Source organism: Schistocerca gregaria, chromosome 7, assembly GCF_023897955.1.
Source record: "Schistocerca gregaria isolate iqSchGreg1 chromosome 7, iqSchGreg1.2, whole genome shotgun sequence".
NCBI classification, from domain to species: domain Eukaryota; kingdom Metazoa; phylum Arthropoda; class Insecta; order Orthoptera; family Acrididae; genus Schistocerca; species Schistocerca gregaria.
The window spans coordinates 44,960,646-44,981,077 of NC_064926.1; the positions used below are offsets into that span (position 1 = coordinate 44,960,646).

The following is a 20,432-nucleotide window of genomic DNA, read 5'->3' on the forward strand; positions in this document are numbered from 1 at the left end:
CCTCTAAGAAACATATTGCTGAAGTCCTGACGCATATTTTTTTTTTTTTCATTGTTTGCAAATTGTCCGCAGCTCGTGGTCGTGCGGTAGCGTTCTCGCTTTCCGCGCCCGGGTTCGATTCCCGGCGGGGTCAGGGATTTTCTCTGCCTCGTGATGACTGTGTTGTGTGATGTCCTTAGGTTAGTTAGGTTTAAGTAGTTCTAAGTTCTAGGGGACTGATGACCATAGATGTTTAGTCCCATAGTGCTCAGAGCCATTTGAACCATTTTTGTTTGCAAATTAAATGACTATATTGTTTCTTCACTAGTCTCTGATTACGTCTCAACTGCAACTACTTACATTCCTGTAGGTTAATATTGGACCGGACAGTTGCAGGGCCGTTGCTAGGAGTTTGGGCGCCCTAGGCGAGAAATGAAAAATGACGCCCTCTCTTATTTGCTACCATCGGTCTGCCCGACATCCACCTCCGTCCCCCCCCCCCCCCCCAAACCCCGCCCCACCACCAAACCCCGCCCCCCACCACCAACACAACAGTGCAGATCTTGTTACAGGAGGCCTATGGAGAGTCTGTTCTTCCCTACAGCACAGCTCGAAGGTGGTTTAAAATGTTTAAAGAGGGGAGACAATCAATTTCAAAGGTATGTGGACCCAGTGCTCTAGTTACTCCTCTTATGGAAGGATACATCAACACTGCTGCTGTGATTGTGTGAAAGGATCGACGAATTACCTTAAGATCGCTTTCTGAAATACTAAACATTTCTTTGGATGTCGCCTACACGTTGGTGTCAGAAAAATTACATACGACACGTGTCTGTGCGCGATGGTTCCATGACTTGAATCCCGAACAAAAGGACACCCGCGCGCAGGTCTGCATGCAGTTAAAGTTGGTATTAGGGGAAGATCCGAAGTTTCTTTCAAATTTAGTTACTGCTGATGAAACGTGGCCGCATCATTTTGATCCTGAGAGCAAACAGCAAAGCTCAGTGCAGAAATCTCCTTAATCACCAACCCCCAAAAAAGCGAAAGTGGTTGCTTCTGCTGGGAAAGTTATGGTCGTCTTATTCTTTGATATTCATAGAATGGTTTATCAGCATGTTGTACCTGCACACACAGCAGTACCTGGACAAGCCGACAGGGATGTCCTAAAAAAATTGCCACCCACAGGGGCATTATAACAATCATTTTTCTCGCGCTCCGTACGTGAATGGAAGGGGAAAAATCCCTAATAACCGATATAGTGGGACTACCCTATGCCATTCACATCACAGTATTTCGCAGAGCATAGCTGCAGTTGTGGGTACAGGGTGTGGCAGAAACAGTTGTCTGTTTTAAATTGCGCGCTATTGTTGAACCCGATGAAGGTGGTCCTCAGTTCTCCGGAAAACCCAGTTGTCGACATATCTCCGTGTTCTCATTTCTCTGGCATTCCCTGTCACTAACGGTATTGTCTCCCCAGCGAAGCTTTCGGTTCGCTGTGCAGGATCTGCGTGCTGTCCGACAGTGCACGATGGGCCTCCGTCGAGGGCAGTTGGTGGTTGTATCGCTGCTTCTCAGTGCATGTAAGTTACTGCTTGTAAACATTGCATACGTTACAGCCTTCAATGATATTGATCTTAATGTAAATTGTATCCGTGTACAGACTCAGTTCTTGCAGTATGCCTTCAAGGACATTACAGCAACATTTCGAATTATCGGTACAATTTGTTCAGATGATGTATGCAGTTTGTATTGAGACGTGTCCTACAGCAGTCGGCCTGCCAACTACAGACCTTTACCTCGTTCGTAGACACTGGGTGTTACTGCATTTGCCGTTAGCTTAAACCTTTGTATTTTGTAAATACTGTTCAATGAAACGGTAACTTGTAAATACTGTTTCATGAAACTGTAACCGTCTCCGGTACAGAAAAAGCGCCATTTTTGTTTGTATCAATTATACGCGTCTCACTTTTGGTATTCACGCTATTAAGACAGTATTGCGCGGTTAGTGAGGGGCCATTGACGTCTTAATGTTCCTCAACGATAATACAGTAATCGTGATGCATTTCCAGGACGCGAAACAAATCTGTTCTGCAGTCAATGCCGCTTCGAGGACTGTCGCACAATTCTTGTACTGTAGTTTCAAATTCCAAAGTTAAATTTCAGATACCAACACCTTAATAAATGGGGACGAAATGTGCAATGGAAGGCAAAACCCTCAGTGCATTACATCACCCACACTCACCTTTTAGAAATAATCCATTAAGACGTCAGATGTTCCAAGCCCGTGGAACGTCAAAGTTTCAGGATGACAACTCAACTCTGCATCTATAAAATGCAAAATACATTAAGCTGTGTGGTACGGACAGGAGTGGCATTTACGGTTTGTGTAGTGAGGTTTCTTCCTCGTTCAATTCACGGGTGCACTTTAGATAGAATGGATCTTTGCAAACTATTGTTAGTTTACGGTCATCTAGATTTGCGAAATCTAGAGCTGACACGTATAATTTTCTCGATTCCGTTCTGATACTGTCTCTTGTAGTTTTCGAAGTAAAGTGTAACGAGGTGTTTTCTTGTCTCAGTTGAGATGCTTATGCATTTCTACATCACACTCAGGCGTGACAAAAAAATAAAATCTGCAATTTCATGCTCACCCGTTAACACGACCTGATACAGACACTGTACTCTCCAAAATTATTAATTAATCCCATTGTCAACGTATAACCATTGAAACGGCGCTGCACCAACGAATAGTTAAACAAAGAGAAAAACATCCAAACCTAGGGCGCAAATAAGAACATACACTACCAGAAAATCTTTTTTCAACGAAAATCCTTACATGTAGGAAAATTAACTACAGTAACTGATATCGAGGCAAGAAGGTTTTTTGAAGTTATTTGATAGCAAAGACACAAATAAAAAATCAGGGTATTGCCTTCTAAACACTGTTTTTCTATTTCTATGTAGTCTGTGTGTTTCTTTTCTCAAGGTTTGGCAGACATTTTTCTATTATTTTAATACCATGCTGTGTGTAGAAAACAGTATTAGGTTTCGCTTCTGTCATTAATTAAATGAACAAGTTAAAGTTGTAATTTCTTAGCGCTGGCAGATTCTGACTTTTTGTTAGATGGATGACCCATCATAGCCTCACTTGTACCGTTCAGTAACGAGCAGTGTGGCGAGAAATGAACATTCTGTCAACTTTCTGTGAGACTCAAATTCAGACTCGTACAATGTCTTTCCATCGAATTGCAGTACCCCTGTATCCCTCCGTGCTTCTGATGAATCGCAATGAATCGACCTACATAACTCTTAATGTAAACTTCCTCATAGATGACTGCAGTTAATTTGCAACCTTCTTGGAGATACAGTAAGAACAATTTTTCTTTAGCCAGCATGTAGGCCTAGTGGTGTTTAACATAAAACTAGTCGAAAGCCTATATACATTTAATTCACCTGATAACATATATCTATAGCTGTTATATCATGTATGCAGAGCATGAATTGTTTTTCAGATTAATGGTATTTTAAAATTCTGTATAGAGAAGGTTTTTCCTTTGTTTTTCCCCCTGCCCATGTGGTTCATCTGGCTTGAACTCAGTTTATAACTTAACATATTTCAGTAGTGAATAGTCTACCACTGAAATTGCCAACATTGTCCCAGAAGCAACCACAGAAGATACTACACAGTTTGTCACATGGGTGACAACTTAAATTGCACACTTCAGGAATCAACATGTTCTGATGTGTGTCTGTGTGTTGAATTTCTAGTTGCTGTGGTGAATGGCAACTTGCTCTGAATGTAGAAAAATGCAAGTTGATGCAGATCGCTAGGAAAAGGAGTCCTACAATTTTAGAATACAGCATTAGTAGTGTGTGACTTGAGACAGTCACATCAATTAAATATTTATGTGTAACTGTGAAAAGCAATGTGAAATGGAATGACACCATAAGGATGGACGTAGGAAAAGCTGATGGTAGACTTCAGTTTATTTGGAGATTCCTAGTAAAATGTAATTCCTCCATGAAGGAGACTGAGTGTAGAACACTAGTGGAACTCATTCTTGAGGAATGCACTAGTTTTCAGGACCTGCACGAAGTTGGATTAAAGGAAAACTTCAAAGCAATTCATTCCCAAATGGTGCTGCCAGTTTTGTTACCAGTAAGTTGGATGAACTCGTGAATGTTACTGTAATGCTTTGTGAACTTAAATGGGCATCCCTGGAAGGAAGGAAACTTTCTTTTTGAAAAACCGTTGAGAAAGTTTAGAGAACCAGAAATTGCAGTTGATTGGAGAAAGATTCTGCTGTCACCAATGTAAATTTTGCATAAAAGACATCAAGACAAGTCATGTGGAGGTAATTTTCGCCTTGCTCCATTTGTAAGTAGAACAGGAAGGGGAGTCAGTAATGGTGGTAAATGGTACCCTCTGGCATGCACTGTATTTTGACTTGTGGAATATATACATAGATGTAGGTTTACCTTTGTTACCAGTGGAACAACCTATAAATTTTCCCACTGACACAATCTGAAACACGCAGATTGCACTTATGTGTTTGTAAAATCTTTATTCTATGTACATTTGGCATCTGGTGACTTCACAATATTTTGACTTCCAATATTTCTGAAAATGTTTATTTCTGTTATAGTTTCTTCTATAGCAGAAAATTCCGTGTCCAGAGTAAAAAGACAGGACTGTGGGTAAGTGATTCTCATTTTCTGGTGTCTTTAATTGCAGATCAATCAATATCATGATTCTCTTTAACAAAAACAAATTACAGACCACAATACTTCCGGTGCCAGAATGGAAAATGCATAAGAAACTTCAAGGTTTGTGATGGAACTGCCGACTGTTCAGATAAATCTGATGAAAGTAAAGTGACTTGCAAATCAAGACTGTGAGTATCTTGCAATTTATTATGTTTTCACATTTTATTGAAAGTTATCATTCACCAAAGAAGCTAATGCTTTGGACTAGTCAGCTACTACATATATGTGCTGTATGCATCAAATGGTACACACAGAGATAGGCACATGGTTTAACCTTATTGAAGATTTAATTTCTAAAGTTCATAGTAAAAAAGGATAAATGATTGACCACTTCCTTTATTTTCTCTTCGTCATCCTTACTACACTATTATCTGGTTACCTGATTGTTATTCTTGATACCCTCCTATGCACTAATGTGCCCTTCATCCATGTCACTATAAACAATACCTCTCCCAGTGTCCTTCTGGCTGCAAACACACCACCTCATTCTTTGTATAGGTAACGGTCCACATAGTTCCCCACTCCTGTTTCGAGGGGACATTATTCAAACTGGTGACATATCTGTAGGCATCTGCATGGCACCCTCACAAGCCAATCTGTTTTGTCACATATATGAATCCTCCTTAGCTGCTCAGAAATCAAAATTAATTGTATAGGCCACATTAATTGGTGATATCATCATCATCATCATCATCTGAATGCAGGATCATTGTATTCTATTCTCATTCCTTTTACCTGTAACATCCTTGGTCTGGCATGTTTTGTCTGGTCCTCTTCAGCTCAGCTAACCACCTCATTTGACATTGAGCTCAACCTCTCCATTGGCCCCATAAAAGCCACTGTCCATATAAAATCTACCAACCACCAATGATACCTCCTTTCCTCACCAAACACTCACTGCCATACAGTAGAACCACAGGTGGAGAAAACATGTAGAACAGAGAAATCTATTACACATTATGTTGATACTCTACCTAAGTCCTTCACTGGCAGGTGCTGTCCACTAAATCTTCTCAACCATCAGATCTACATTATAGTCCCAAAGCCCGTAATAGATTAAATTGGATTACATTAAATTAGGTATACTTTTTGTAATCTAGATCCCTAGTGTGGAGATACTCTCTAGGATGCAGAACCTACTGCAAAACAAGGTTACATAATACATATTTGAAAAAAAGAGATATGCTAATTTTCCTTCTGCAAATACTTGATATTATTAATTGATTCTACTTCAAAGTTTGTCTTGGAGGCACATTCTATCAGAAATGTTACATATTTTTTGTATTTCTGGATTTAGATTACTGTATGCTTTGTATGCGTTAAACAAAGCAGGTTTCATTAGAAACAAAACTATTTTCTTTGTCCATCTATTGGTTTTCCACATTATCTCCCAGTACAAAAGATATTGATCATAACTTGATTGTACATCACAATACATTTTTGATTCTGTATGGTTTTCCTTGTAGAGCTTTTTCCTGGAGCAACCATGGATGCATTGTGAATTGTTATCTTTCTCACCTCCCTTTTGTCTTTCCATACCTGCAGCAAAATGTCACCTTCTCTTTGAAATGTAGTGTCACCTTTCTTTAGAGGTTTACTTTATGTCTGTAGACATTGAGGGAGGCAGATCTCTACTTGTTTGTATTGTACCACAAATTTTATTTTCCTTTATAAAAGTGTTTTGGCAATTGCTGTATTGTTATAGTAATTGTCTTGATAAACGTGGTGCCACATGCCAAGGTGAGGTGAAAGAACAGAGAGAATAGTGTCTTCAAACTTTTCTCCTTCCCCAGTGCATATTTCTAGTTGTTGTTGTTGTTGTTGTTGTTGTTGTTGTTGTTGTCTTCAGTCCTGAGACTGGTTTGATGCAGCTCTCCATGCTACTCTATCCTGTGCAAGCTGCTTCATCTCCCAGTACCTACTGCAACCTACATCCTTCTGAATCTGCTTAGTGTACTCATCTCTCGGTCTCCCTCTACGATTTTTACCCTCCACGCTGCCCTCCAATGCTAAATTGGTGATCCCTTGATGCCTCAAAACATGTCCTACCAACCGATCCCTTCTTCTAGTCAAGTTGTGCCACAAACTTCTCTTCTCCCCAATCCTATTCAATACCTCCTCGTTAGTTATGTGATCTACCCATCTAATCTTCAGCATTCTTCTGTAGCACCACATTTCGAAAGCTTCTGTTCTCTTCTTATCCAAACTACTTACCGTCCAAGTTTCACTACCATACATGGCTACACTCCAAACAAATACTTTCAGAAACGACTTCCTGATACATAAATCTATATTCGATGTTAACAAATTTCTCTTCTTCAGAAACGCTTTCCTTGCCATTGCCAGTCTACATTTTATATCCTCTCTACTTCGACCATCATCAGTTATTTTACTTCCTAAATAGCAAAACTCCTTTACTACTTTAAGTGTCTCATTTCCTAATCTAATTCCCTCAGCATCACCCGATTTCATTTGACTACACTCCATTATCCTCGTTTTGCTTTTGTTAATGTTCATCTTATATCCTCCTTTCAAGACACTGTCCATTCCGTTCAACTGCTCTTCCAAGTCCTTTGCCGTCTCTGACAGAATTACAATGTCATCGGCGAACCTCAAAGTTTTTACTTCGTCTCCATGAATTTTAATACCTACTCCAAATTTTTCTTTTGTTTCCTTTACTGCTTGCTCAATATACAGATTGAATAACATCGGGGAGAGGCTACAACCCTGTCTCACTCCTTTCCCAACCGCTGCTTCCCTTTCATGCCCCTCGACTCTTATGACTGCCATCTGGTTTCTGTACAAATTATAAATAGCCTTTCGCTCCCTGTATTTTACCCCTGCCACCTTTAGAATTTGAAAGAGAGTATTCCAGTCAAATTGTCAAAAGCTTTCTCTAAGTCTACAAATGCTAGAAACGTAGGTTTGCCTTTTCTTAATCTTTCTTCTAAGATAAGTCGTAAGGTCAGTATTGCCTCACGTGTTCCAACATTTCGACGGAATCCAAACTGATCCTCCCCGAGGTCTGCATCTACCAGTTTTTCCATTCGTCTGTAAAGAATTCGCGTTAGTATTTTGCAGCCGTGGCTTATTAAACTGATAGTTCGGTAATTTTCACATCTGTCAGCACCTGCTTTCTTTGGGATTGGAATTATTATATTCTTCCTGAAGTCTGAGGGTATTTCGCCTGTCTCATACATCTTGCTTACCATCTGGTAGAGTTTTCTCAGGACTGGTTGTCCCAAGGCCGTCAGTAGTTCTAATGGAATGTTGTCTACTCCGGGGGCCTTGTTTCGACTTAGGTCTTTCAGTGCTCTGTCAAACTCTTCACGCAGTATCGTATCTCCCATTTCGTCTTCATCTACATCCTCTTCCATTTCCATAATATTGTCCTCAAGTACATCGCCCTTGTATAAACCTTCTATATACTCCTTCCACCTTTCTGCCTTCCCTTCTTTGCTTAAAACTGGGCTGCCATCTGAGCTCTTGATATTCATACACTTGGTTCTCTTCTCTCCAAAGGTCTCTTTAATTTTCCTGTAGGCAGTATCTATCTTACCCCTAGTGAGATAAGCTTCTACATCCTTACATTTGTCCTCTAGCCATCCCTGTTTAGCCATTTTGCACTTCCTGTCGATCTCATTTTTGAGACGTTTGTATTCCTTTTTGCCTGCTTCATTTACTGCATTTTTATATTTTCTCCTTTCATCAATTAAATTCAATATTTCTTCTGTTACCCAAGGATTTCTAGCAGCCCTCGTCTTTGTACCTACTGTATCCTCTGCTGCCTTCACTACTATATCCCTCAGAGCTACCCATTCTTCTTCTACTGTATTTCTTTCCCCTATTCCTGTCAATTGTTCCCTTATGCTCTCCCTGAAACTCTGTACAATCTCAGGTTCTTTCAGTTTATCCAGGTCCCATCTCCTTAATTTCCCACATTTTTGCAGTTTCTTCAGTTTTAATCTACAGGTCATAACCAATAGATTGTGGTCAGAGTCCACATCTGCCCCTGGAAATGTCTTACAACTTAAAACCTGGTTCCTAAATCTCTGTCTTACCATTATATAATCTATCTGATATCTTTTAGTATCTCCAGGGTTCTTCCACGTATACAACCTTCTTTCATGATTCTTAAACCAAGTGTTAGCTATGATTAAGTTGTGCTCTGTGCAAAATTCTACTAGGCGGCTTCCTCTTTCATTTCTTAGCCCCAATCCATATTCACCTACTATGTTTCCTTCTCTCCCTTTTCCTACACTCGAATTCCAGTCACCCATTACTATTAAATTTTCGTCTCCCTTCACTATCTGAATAATTTCTTTTATTTCATCGTACATTTCTTCAATTTCTTCATCATCTGCAGAGCTAGTTGGCATATAAACTTGTACTACTGTAGTAGGTGTGGGCTTCGTATCTATCTTGGCCACAATAATGCGTTCACTATGCTGTTTGTAGTAGCTTACCCGCATTCCTATTTTCCTATTCATTATTAAACCTACTCCTGCATTACCCCTATTTGATTTTGTGTTTATAACCCTGTAGTCACCTGACCAGAAGTCTTGTTCCTCCTGCCACCGAACTTCACTAATTCCCACTATATCTAACTTTAACCTATACATTTCCCTTTTTAAATTTTCTAACCTACCTGCCCGATTAAGGGATCTGACATTCCACGCTCCGATCCGTAGAACGCCAGTTTTCTTTCTCCTGATAACGACATCCTCCTGAGTAGTCCCCGCCCGGAGATCCGAATGGGGGACTATTTTACCTCCGGAATATTTTACCCAAGAGGATGCCATCATCATTTAATCATACAGTAAAGCTGCATGTCCTCGGGAAAAATTACGGCTGTAGTTTCCCCTTGCTTTCAGCCGTTCGCAGTACCAGCACAGCAAGGCCGTTTTGGTTAATGTTGCAAGGCCAGATCAGTCAATCATCCAGACTGTTGCCCCTGCAACTACTGAAAAGGCTGCTGCCCCTCTTCAGGAACCACACGTTTGTCTGGCCTCTCAACAGATACCCCTCCGTTGTGGTTGCACCTACGGTACGGCCATCTGTATCGCTGAGGCACGCAAGCCTCCCCACCACCGGCAAGGTCCATGGTTCATGGGGGGGCATATTTTTAGATTGTAGATATATACACTTATACTTTTTCAAACCCATACAAACAAGCAAACCATACCTGGAAACAAAGCTGTCTTCTCAATGGTATCATTGCTTCATCAAGAGAAATCCCCTGTTTGGGTTTTGTATATGGTCTGAAATTTATCTAGGTGGTACTTTAGTACAGGTTCAGTTTTGCGAAATCTGTTTTCCCGATTACTCTGTAAGGAATTGTCACTGAAATGCCACAATTTCCATATCTGTTCAAATCAATTTGTGCTCATTAGCTTGCCAAACATTTATGTCTCTGTTAGAGGATCTGTTGTCAAATAATCTTTCAAATAATCTTTTTTTTATTTACTCCATCAAGACAATAATGCCCAGATATTTTTCAGTGCCAACAGCAGTGATATTCAAAAAATTGGGAGACTTGGAAGATGCTTTATAATGGTTTATCTTTAGTTTGTAACAAAAGTTCAATTGTGTTGACATCTGATCAAACAATTCATTCTCTAGAAATAATTCCACAGTGCTTATAATGCTATTGACCTCACTGGGAAGGGTTTTACTCCCGTAATTCCTCTAAATACTTCTAAAATAATGATCTTGTCCTTCTTCAGCCAACTTTCACTGTCAGAAGCTCCATCATCTAAATCATTCATAATTATCTCACTGTGGTTTACTACAGCCGTATTATTTTCTTCTTCACTTCCCCTACCACTGTCAGTAATATCATATGTCTGAATCATTTGAGACATCAAAACAATTGTTTGCTAACAGTTCAACGAGAATCTCACTTTTTGTCAACTGTTTTTATGCCATATCACACAAGGCAACAACTGCAGTACTGAATATTTTGCAGTACTAATTGTGGTTGGTAAAATGAAAGATAAAAATAAGTTCATAATGTTGTTCAATGCACTGTATGTATAACCATTTGTTAGACTGAAGTAGTTATTGGCATGAGCAACAGGTATTAGAAAATGCACGCAGAACAAAAAACGTAAATTTACATGATCCGCCCACAATAGTTGGATGTGGAAGCATGGAAATCTACAGGAGCCACATGCAGTGTGTTAACAAACTCCAAGTTTGGTAACAACAGCCTTCACCTGAAAGATAAATGTCATTGCCATTCCTATTATGGCCAGCAATAGTGTTTTACATCAATTGGCCCTGCTCCCAGTCCTTTTCTGAGTGGGGACTGCTGTAGTAGCACTTAAACCTGCATAAACCCACTTTCATTGCAGTTCTCGGGAGCAAGTGTAAACCTTGTTGCCTCTGCTAAGACATGCCTTTTTGTGGCCATCTTCTACTGTGATGCCTTAAAGTATTCAGCCGGAGGATGGAGTTACCAGTTAATGCTCCGAAGTGAAACTTACGCCCTGGGACAGCTTCCCAGACTGTCCGCAATTTGCAGGGCTCAAGTGATACTCTTCCCCCTGTGGATACGGGGTTTAGAATAGGCCTGAGGTTTCACTGCCTGTCATAAGAGGGGACTAAAAGGAGTCTCACACTTTTCAGTTTTATGGTTTCAGTTGGCACTTTCCAAATTCTACAGAAGTGCAAACCATATGGGGAAGGATGCCTAACGTGGTGCATGAGTTACTCATAGTGCCCTCCTGAACTTCTCGTCGTGGCACCTGCAATTCAACTATTTGGGTGAGAACACTTTCTGAGGTATGTCATCGTCTTCCGTTGTCTCTTGTCCTCTTTCGTCCCCATTACATTATTGGATTTCCCTGCACCCAGTATCCAGCACGGTAGCCAGCCCTTTGTGGTGGGGCTGTCATGTACCCATTTGGTGGTAGCCACCTGACAACACAGGGATCACACTGTCGATTCCTGAACTGTAAACTCCCTACATATGCCAAGAAGTAGAAGCCTGTCTCCAGGGGCATCAGGACTCCCGCAATGGCCATCGTGCCAGTTTGCCTTTGCTGTGGCTGGGTGGTGCCTGTGGGGGGAGACCCTGATTGGAGTGGGTGGCATCAGGGAGGATGACCCAAAATGAAGCAGACTAAGTGATCTCTTGATGATAGCTGTACGACACCAACAGTCCCTAAGAAGGGCAAGATAGAGTACAATGCTGACAGATATGTCTCTAAATGTTTCCCTCTCTCACTACACCATGGGGGAACGTAGCACTACAGAAAGAAGAGAGCCATATTCACCTCAGTATTTAGTCTGTAACACAATGGATGGGAACTCATTTCTACCTATGAAGCCTCAATTTTTTGTTGAACATCTTGAGGATAAGTTTGGGGAACTGACAGCACTGTCCAAGATGAGAAGTGGTGTAGTCTTGATTCAGACAGCATCCCCAGCCCAATCCCAGGTGTTACTTACTCGTGACCAGCTGGGTGATATTCCTGTTTCCACCACTCCCCATAAAAGCCTCAACATGGTCCAGGGAATGATTTTCCATCGTGACCTCCTCTTGTAGTCTTAAGACGATCTCTGCACCAATCTAGAACAGTGGGATGTTCATTTCATCCGGTACGTTTACAGGGGACCCAAAGACAACAGTGTTGCTACTGGTGCCTTCATCTTGGCCTTTAAGGTTGATTCATAGCCTGAAAAGGTCAAGGTGATGGTTTACCACAGTGATGTTAAACCATATGTCCCTCCCCGTGTGGTGCTTTAAGTGCTGGAAATTTCGGCACTATATCTTCCTGCTGCACTTCCAATGCCACATGTCGAGACTGCAGACATCCAATGCATCCAGACACTCCCTGTGCGCCTCCTCCCACTTGTATCAAATGCGGAGAGCAGCACTCCCCCTGCTCGCCAGACTGCACAACACTCCACAAGGAGCAAAAAATCATGGAGTAAAAGACCCTGGACCAGTTAACTTACCAAGAGATTAAACCTAAACTTGAATGATTACACCCCATTCGGTTGACATCCACATACGCTGCAGCTACATTGCCATTGCCATCACAAGTACCAGTTGTGCCATGAGCAGTGGGCTCTCTGGGCCTCCAGAATACATCTGTCCCCTTCGTGGGAAAATCTCTTTCCATTGCTCCCAAAGTACTTACTTCAGGAGCAAGTGCCCCCCCCCCCCCCCCCCCCCCCCCCACAGGGGTCATCGGTCCCCACCCCCCAGCTGGAGGAGCAGCAGCCTCCTCCAGTTCCTCTCATGTGGAAGGGTTCCCCTGGGACGCTCTCTCCCAAGGTCTCCACTAATGCCACAGCGGACACTTGCCAGTGGTTAAAGGAGCCAAAAACTGCTAGACGAAGAGCTTCACGGTCTTCCTCTGTGCCTGAAGCTACTTCAGAGAAGTCCTCCCAGCAAGCCCCTAAAGAGAAGTGAGAGGGCAAGCAAACAAAGAAGTCTGCTAAGAGAAAGGACCCCTCCGGTGGTCCCAACACCACCATTCCCTACCAGTTCTGCACCTGTGGATGAAGTGGAGATCTCAGCCTCCCCTGAGGACCTGGATCTCACTGATTTCTCATCCACAGTAAGAGTGGATACAAATACTCAGTTGGTGGTAGCAGGTGACCTGAGGCATAACCAGCCTCATGATAACGTCATCCTCCAGTGGAATTGCTGTGGTTTTTTTCACCACCAGGCTGAGGTATGGCAACTGTTAAGCTTTACACCTGCTTTCTGCATTGCCCTCCAGGAAACCTGGTTCCCAGCAATGCAGACGTCTGTCCTTCATGGCTATAGGGAATATTACAAGAACCATAGTGACTATAATCGAGTGTCAGGTGGAGTTTGCGTTTATGTCCTAAACTCAGTATGCAGTGAGCCTGTGCCCCTTCAAACCCCTCTTGAAGCTGAGGCTGTCAGAATAAGGACGACGCAGGAAATAACTGTCTGCTATGTATATCTTCCTCCAGATGGTGCAGTATCCCTGAATGTGTTAGGTGTACTGATTGATCAACTCCCTAAACCTTTCTACTTTTGGAAGATTTTAACGCCCATAACCCCTTGTGAGGTGGCACGGTGCTAACTGGCCGAGGCAGAGATGTTGAAAATTTACTGTCACAACTTGACCTCTGCCTCTTAAATACAGGGCCCCCCAAACATTTCATTGTGGCACATGGCACATATTCGGCCATTGATCTCTTGGTTTGTAATCCTGGCCTTCTCCCATCTATCCACTGGAGAGCACGTGACAATCTGTGTGGTAGTGACCACTTCCCCATCTTTCTGTCACTGCTCCGGTGTCAGGCCCATGGCTGCCTGCCCAAACGGGCTTTAAACGAGGCAGACTGGGATGTTTTCACCTCTGCTGTCACAGTTGAACCTCCCCCACATGGAAACATTGACGTGGTGGTTGAGCTGGTAACTACAATGATCATTTATGTGGCAGAAAATGCGATCCCTCGTTCTTTAGGGTGCCCCCCAGTGAAAGACAGTCCCTTGGTGGTCACCAGAAGTTGCTGAGGCAATTAAGGAGGTCAGCAAGCTCTAAAGCGGCATAAGCAGCACACTTCCCTGGACCACGTCATAGCCTTTAAATGGCTCCTTGCCCATGTTCACCAGCTTGTCAAAAGAAGGAAACAGGAGTGTTGGTCGAGGTACATCTCTACCATTGGATGCCATACTTCACCTTCCCAAGTCTGGGCAAAGATCGAATGAGTTTTTGCGTACCGGACCTCAACAGGTGTCCCCAGTGTTAGCATAAATGACATGCTATCTACCGATGCAAATGCGATTGCCGAGCACTTTGCTAACACTATGCTCGAGCCTCTGCGTCGGAGAATTACCCCCCAGCCTGTCGCACTCTCCAACAGTGGATGGAAGGGAAAGTCCTCTCATTTACTACATGCCACAGTGAACCCTATAACACCCCATTTATAGAGTGGGAGCTCGTCAGTGCCCATGCACATTGCCCCGACACAGCTCCTGGACCAGATCAGATCCACAGTCAGATGAGTAAACATCTCTTGTCTGACTACAAGCGACATCTACTCGTGTAATGGTGTCTTTCCAACACACTGACAGGAGAGCATCATCATACCAGTGCTCACACCCGGCAAAAACCTGCTTGATGTGGATAGTTATCAGCCCATCAGCCTCACCAACGTTCTTTGTAAGCTGTTGAAACATAAGGTGTGTTGGCTGTTGGGTTGGGTCCTGCAGTCACGTGGTCTACTGGCTCTGTACGAGGGCGATTTCAGCCTGGGTCGCTCTACAACTGATAATCTTGCGTCCCTCGAGTCTGCCATCTGAACAGCCTTTTCCAGATGCCAAAACCTTGTTGCAGTCTCCTTTTGATTTACGAAAAGCGTATGACACCACCTGGATTCATCATATCCTTGCCACATTATACAAGAGGGGTTTCCGAGGCCCGCTTCTGATTTGTATCCAGAATTTTATGTCACTTTGTACTTGCTTAAGTTGTTGCCTCCCATGCTTCCCCCCATATCCAGGAGAATGGGGTCCCGCAGGGCTCTGTATTGAGTGTGTCTCAATTTTTAGTGGCCATTAATGGTCTAGCAGCAGCTGTAGGGCTGTCTGTCTCACCGTCTCCGTATGCAGATGACTTCTGCATTTCGTACTGCTCCACCAGAACTTATTTTGCTGATCAGTGCCTACAGGGAGCCATCCACAAAGTGCAGTCATGGGCTCTATCCCATGGCTTCCAGTTTTCGGCCACAAAGTCATGTGTCATGTACTTCTATCGGCATTCTACTGTTCACCCGGAACCAGAACTTTACCTTACTGATGATCACCTCACTGTAATGGAGACATATTGATTTTTAGGACTGGTTTTCAACACCCAATTGACTTGGCTTCCTCACCTTTGTAAGCTTAAGTGGAAGTGCTGGCAGCACCTCAATGTCCTCCACTTCCTGAGCAACACCAACTGGGGCGCAGATCACTCTACGCTGCAGTATCTCTACAGAGCCCTTGTTCAATCCTGCCTTAACTGTGGGAGTATGGTTTATGGCTTGGTGGCGCCCTCTGCATTGTGTTTACTCAACCCAGTGGACCACTGTGGAGTTTGACTAGTGATGGGAGCTTTTATGACGAGTCCGGTGATGAGTGTCCTGGTGGAGGCTGGAGTCCCTCCTTTGCAGGTCAGGTATCACAACTGCTCACCAGTTATGTTGCACGCATTTGTAGTTCTCCTGCACATCCGAATTACTGTCTCCTTTTCCCACCCAAGGCAGTTCATCTCCCACATTAGTGGCCCAGGTCAGGGCTTACAATTGAAGTTTGCGTCCGATCCCTTCGATCCCTTCTATCTGAACTGTAGTCCTTGCCTTTACCACCTATACTCCAGGTCCATTCGCGTACACCTCCATGGACCTTTCACATGGCCAAAGGACTTGGTTCACCCTGTGGCTCTCCGCTGTCAGTTCCAATCGATTCTTGACATGTACCAAGGCCAAGTTTGATGGCCGATGGTCATGTCGGCTTCGCATATGTCCAGGGGGGATACCGTATTTACTCGAATCTAACCTGCACCTGAAATATGAGACTCAAAATCAAGGGTAAAAAAAAAAAAAACAACTTCCCGAATCTAAGTCGCATCTGAAATTTGAGACTTGAAATTCAAGGAGAGAGAAAAGTTTTAGGCCGCACCTCCAATTCGAAACAAAGTTGGTCCATTGTAATATGAGACACAATTTAGGTCGAATGAATGACTATACAGCTACAGTAGTTTGGTTCGAGTTGTAAGTTTAGCAGTTAAGCTTTACCATGTAGCCATTGCTATGCGGCAGGTGCTCTGTCCGTATTTATACGGGTACCCTTCCTTTTTCACGCGCTTTGTCTGGTTTGAATTGGTTGCTTATTTTTCTTCGATCTGATAAATGCCATTCTCTTTGTTACAGCCGTTTACGTCACTCTAAGCTGAAAATGCATTACTGTACTGTGTTGTGCATTGTTTGCCGCATTCTGATAATGAGTGTTTACGGCCTGTCGCCGCTCGCGGCATGGCTTGCTTTTGTGCCTGCTTCAGCCGCTTACAATTAAACAAAACAAAGAGAGAGGAATCGGGGTGGAGAAAATAGGTCATCTTCCACTTTTTTTTTTTTTTTTACTGACTCAGAGGTTTTGGCGCCAGTATTTATCTTTGTGCCTGCAAAGCATTCCTGTGTAGCGCTACATATATTCGATGTCAGAAGTTAGTTGTGGCAGCACCTACCAGCATTTTTCAGAACTTCCACTTACTTTGCACTTGATTCTAAGCTGCAGGCAGTTTTTTGGATTACAAAAACCGGAAAAAAAGTGTGGCTTAGATTCCAGTAAATATGGTATATTGAACAGTATTCCTTGCCCAATGGCTGCAGTGTTTTCACTGCAGAGCTAGTGGCTTTAACTCGTGGTCTTGAGTATGTCCATTCATGCCCTGTGGAGTCGGTTCTTCTGTGTACTGACTCCTTGAGTAGCTTACAAGCTATCAACCAGAGCTACCCTTGTCATCCTGTGGTAGTGACCATCCAGGAGTCAATCTATGCCCTGGAATGAGCCAGTCAATCTGTGGTGTTTGTGTGGAGCCCACGACACATTGGAATTCCAGGGAATAAGCTTCCTGACAGGCTGGCCAAACAGGCATCACAGAAACCACGTCTGGAGATCGGCATCCCTGTAACTCACCTGCAGTCATTATTACACCGCAAGGTTTTTCAGCTTTGGATAACAGAATGGTATAGTCTCTGTACGCACAATGAACTATGTGCCCTTAATGGGACTACAAATGTGAGGAAGACCTCCTTGCTGGCCGGTCTCTTACAGGGACTCTGTGGTTCTCTGCCAGTTCCCCGTTGGCCATATGTGGCTAACACATGGCTACCTCCTCTGTCGCGAGGGCCCACCTTGGTGTTACTGTGGCTCACATGTGACTGTTGTCCACATATTGCTGGACTGCCCACTTTTAGCTACTTTGTGGCAGACTTTTAACCTTCCCAGCACCTTACCTTCAGTGCTGGGCTACAATGCCTCAACAGCAGATTTAGTTTAACGCTTTTTTTGTGAGGGGGTTTTATTGTAGCATCTAAGAGCGGGAATTTAGCCTTCTCTCTGAGGTTGCCACCCTCCCTCCATTTTAACTCTGTCACACTTTCTTTGCATTTTTTTGTCTTGGTGTTCATCTTTTCCTTACATCTGTTCATCTTACCTTGTCTTTTTGGGGTGGACAATTTAATGTGTTGCAGAGTGGCTGGCTCATCCTCTTTTATTACTGTGATCAGCCAGCCCAGAAAATATGCTCTATGGTTTTAATACCTCCTTCTACTGTTCCTTGTGGTGTATATTTTCCCCATTTTTTGTTCGTTCCATTTGTTTTCTTTTTAGGTGTGGTGTTGGGTGTTTTTGTACCTTGAGCCTTTGTTTGCTTCTGGAAAAAGGGACTGATGACCCTTCATACACCAAACCAACCAACCAACCAACCTACCTCTGGTAATACTACACTCCTGGAAATTGAAATAAGAACACCGTGAATTCATTGTCCCAGGAAGGGGAAACTTCATTGACATATTCCTGGGGTCAGATACATCACATGATCACACTGACAGAGACACAGGCAACAGAGCATGCACAATGTCGGCACTAGTACAGTGTATATCCACCTTTCGCAGCAATGCAGGCTGCTATTCTCCCATGGAGACGATCGTAGAGATGCTGGATGTAGTCCTGTGGAACAGCTTGCCATGCCATTTCCACCTGGCGCCTCAGTTGGACCAGCGTTCGTGCTAGACGTGCAGACCGCGTGAGACGACGCTTCATCCAGTCCCAAACATGCTCAATGGGGGACAGATCCAGAGATCTTGCTGGCCAGGGTAGTTGACTTACACCTTCTAGAGCACGTTGGGTGGCACGGGATACATGCGGACGTGCTTTGTCCTGTTGGAACAGCAAGTTCCCTTGCCGGTCTAGGAATGGTAGAACGATGGGTCGATGACGGTTTGGATGTACCGTGCACTATTCAGTGTCCCCTCGATGATCACCAGAGGTGTACGGCCAGTGTAGGGGATCGCTCCCCACACCATGATGTCGGGTGTTGGCCCTGTGTGCCTCGGTTGTATGCAGTCCTGATTGTGGCGCTCACCTGCACGGTGCCAAACACGCATACGACCATCATTGGCACCAAGGCAGAAGCGACTCTCATCGCTGAAGATGACACGTCTCCATTCGTCCCTCCATTCACGCCTGTCGCGACACCACTGGAGGCGGGCTGCACGATGTTGGGGCGTGAGCGGAAGATGGCCTAACGGTGTGCGGGACCGTAGCCCAGCTTCATGGAGACAGTTGTGAATGGTCCTCGCCGATACCCCAGGAGCAACAGTGTCCCTAATTTGCTGGGAAGTGGCGGTGCGGTCCCCTACGGCACTGCGTAGGATTCTACGGTCTTGGCGTGCATCCGTGCGTCGCTGCGGTCCGGTCCCAGGTCGACGGGCACGTGCACCTTCCGCCGACCACTGGCGACTACATCGATGTACGGTGGAGACCTCACGTCCCACGTGTTGAGCAATTCGGCGGTACGTCCACCCGGCCTCCCGCATGCCCACTATACGCCCTCACTCAAAGTCCGTCAACTGCACATACGGTTCACGTCCACGCTGTCGCGGCATACTACCAGTGTTAAAGACTGCGATGGAGCTCCGTATGCCACGGCAAACTGGCTGACACTGACGGCGGCGGTGCACAAATGCTGCGCAGCTAGCGCCATTCGACGGCCAACACCGCGGTTCCTGGTGTGTCCGCTGTGCCGTGCGTGTGATCATTGCTTGTACAGCCCTCTCGCAGTGTCCGGAGCAAGTATGGTGGGTCTGACACACCGGTGTCAATGTGTTCTTTTTTCCATTTCCAGGAGTGTATTTAGCTGTGTTAACCTAAACGCTGTCTCTACTCCCTGCTCTCTGCTTTGTGTCTGTGATTTCCTATCTTGGAGTTCATTTTATGTCTCCCAGCAGCCTTAAGCATAACATCGTACAAGCCACTATGTCATCAGTATATGATTATTTACATTTTGGACTTTATATGTTGTTGAACTTTTACACTGAGATGTGAGCTGGATGACATCTGAGTGCATCAGCCTGCTCACTTATTATCTATAACTGTTTGTCCAGCTGCAAATTACAAAATGTTTCAAGCAAATGTTCTTTAGCTGTCAGGGGGCTATCGATCAGCATGACTGCCTTCATTGTAGCTTTGTTTTTTACTAAGATGTGAACAGCGGTATGGCTTTTTAAAATGGCACTCTGTATTTTTTATTTGGTAAGTCATTTCCTCTCCTAAAGTCCTATTAAAAAATGTAGCACAGTGTACCATTCACTGAACACAATGTTATTAATTATGCAACACAACAGTGACTTAAAGCACGGAATCTTAAACTCGTTCACTAGCTGGAGTTGTCAGAAAACAAATGAAAACCAAGTAAACACATAACAAAAAATTGACTTTTACTCTCCTGAACCAATGCCCAGGAGTAGAACATTCAAAGGTTCTCAAAGTGGTGACCCTGAACACCAATACACTGGTGCACTCGTTGAATGAAAGAATTATTTACTGCTTCCAGTGTTGCCTGCTGAAGAGAATTACAAGCAAGCACGAAACGTTCCTGCATGTCCTCTGGAGTGGGAATATCGCGATAGACAATATCTGTAATGCA

At 43.8% G+C, this 20,432-nt stretch overlaps 1 protein-coding gene across 1 annotated transcript in view; it reads left to right on the plus strand.

The window, feature by feature from the left end:
* Nucleotides 1–1,477: 1,477 nt before the first annotated feature.
* The window catches only part of LOC126281798 (modular serine protease-like), a 182,225-nt gene continuing 163,270 nt past the window's right edge, over nt 1,478–20,432 (plus strand). Inside the window, exons 1-3 of the mRNA XM_049981012.1 lie at nt 1,478–1,559; nt 4,626–4,677; nt 4,758–4,874. Of these exons, the coding sequence (XP_049836969.1) occupies nt 1,508–1,559; nt 4,626–4,677; nt 4,758–4,874 (221 nt within the window). The 5' untranslated portion in view covers nt 1,478–1,507. The remainder of the gene's footprint in view (nt 1,560–4,625; nt 4,678–4,757; nt 4,875–20,432) is intronic.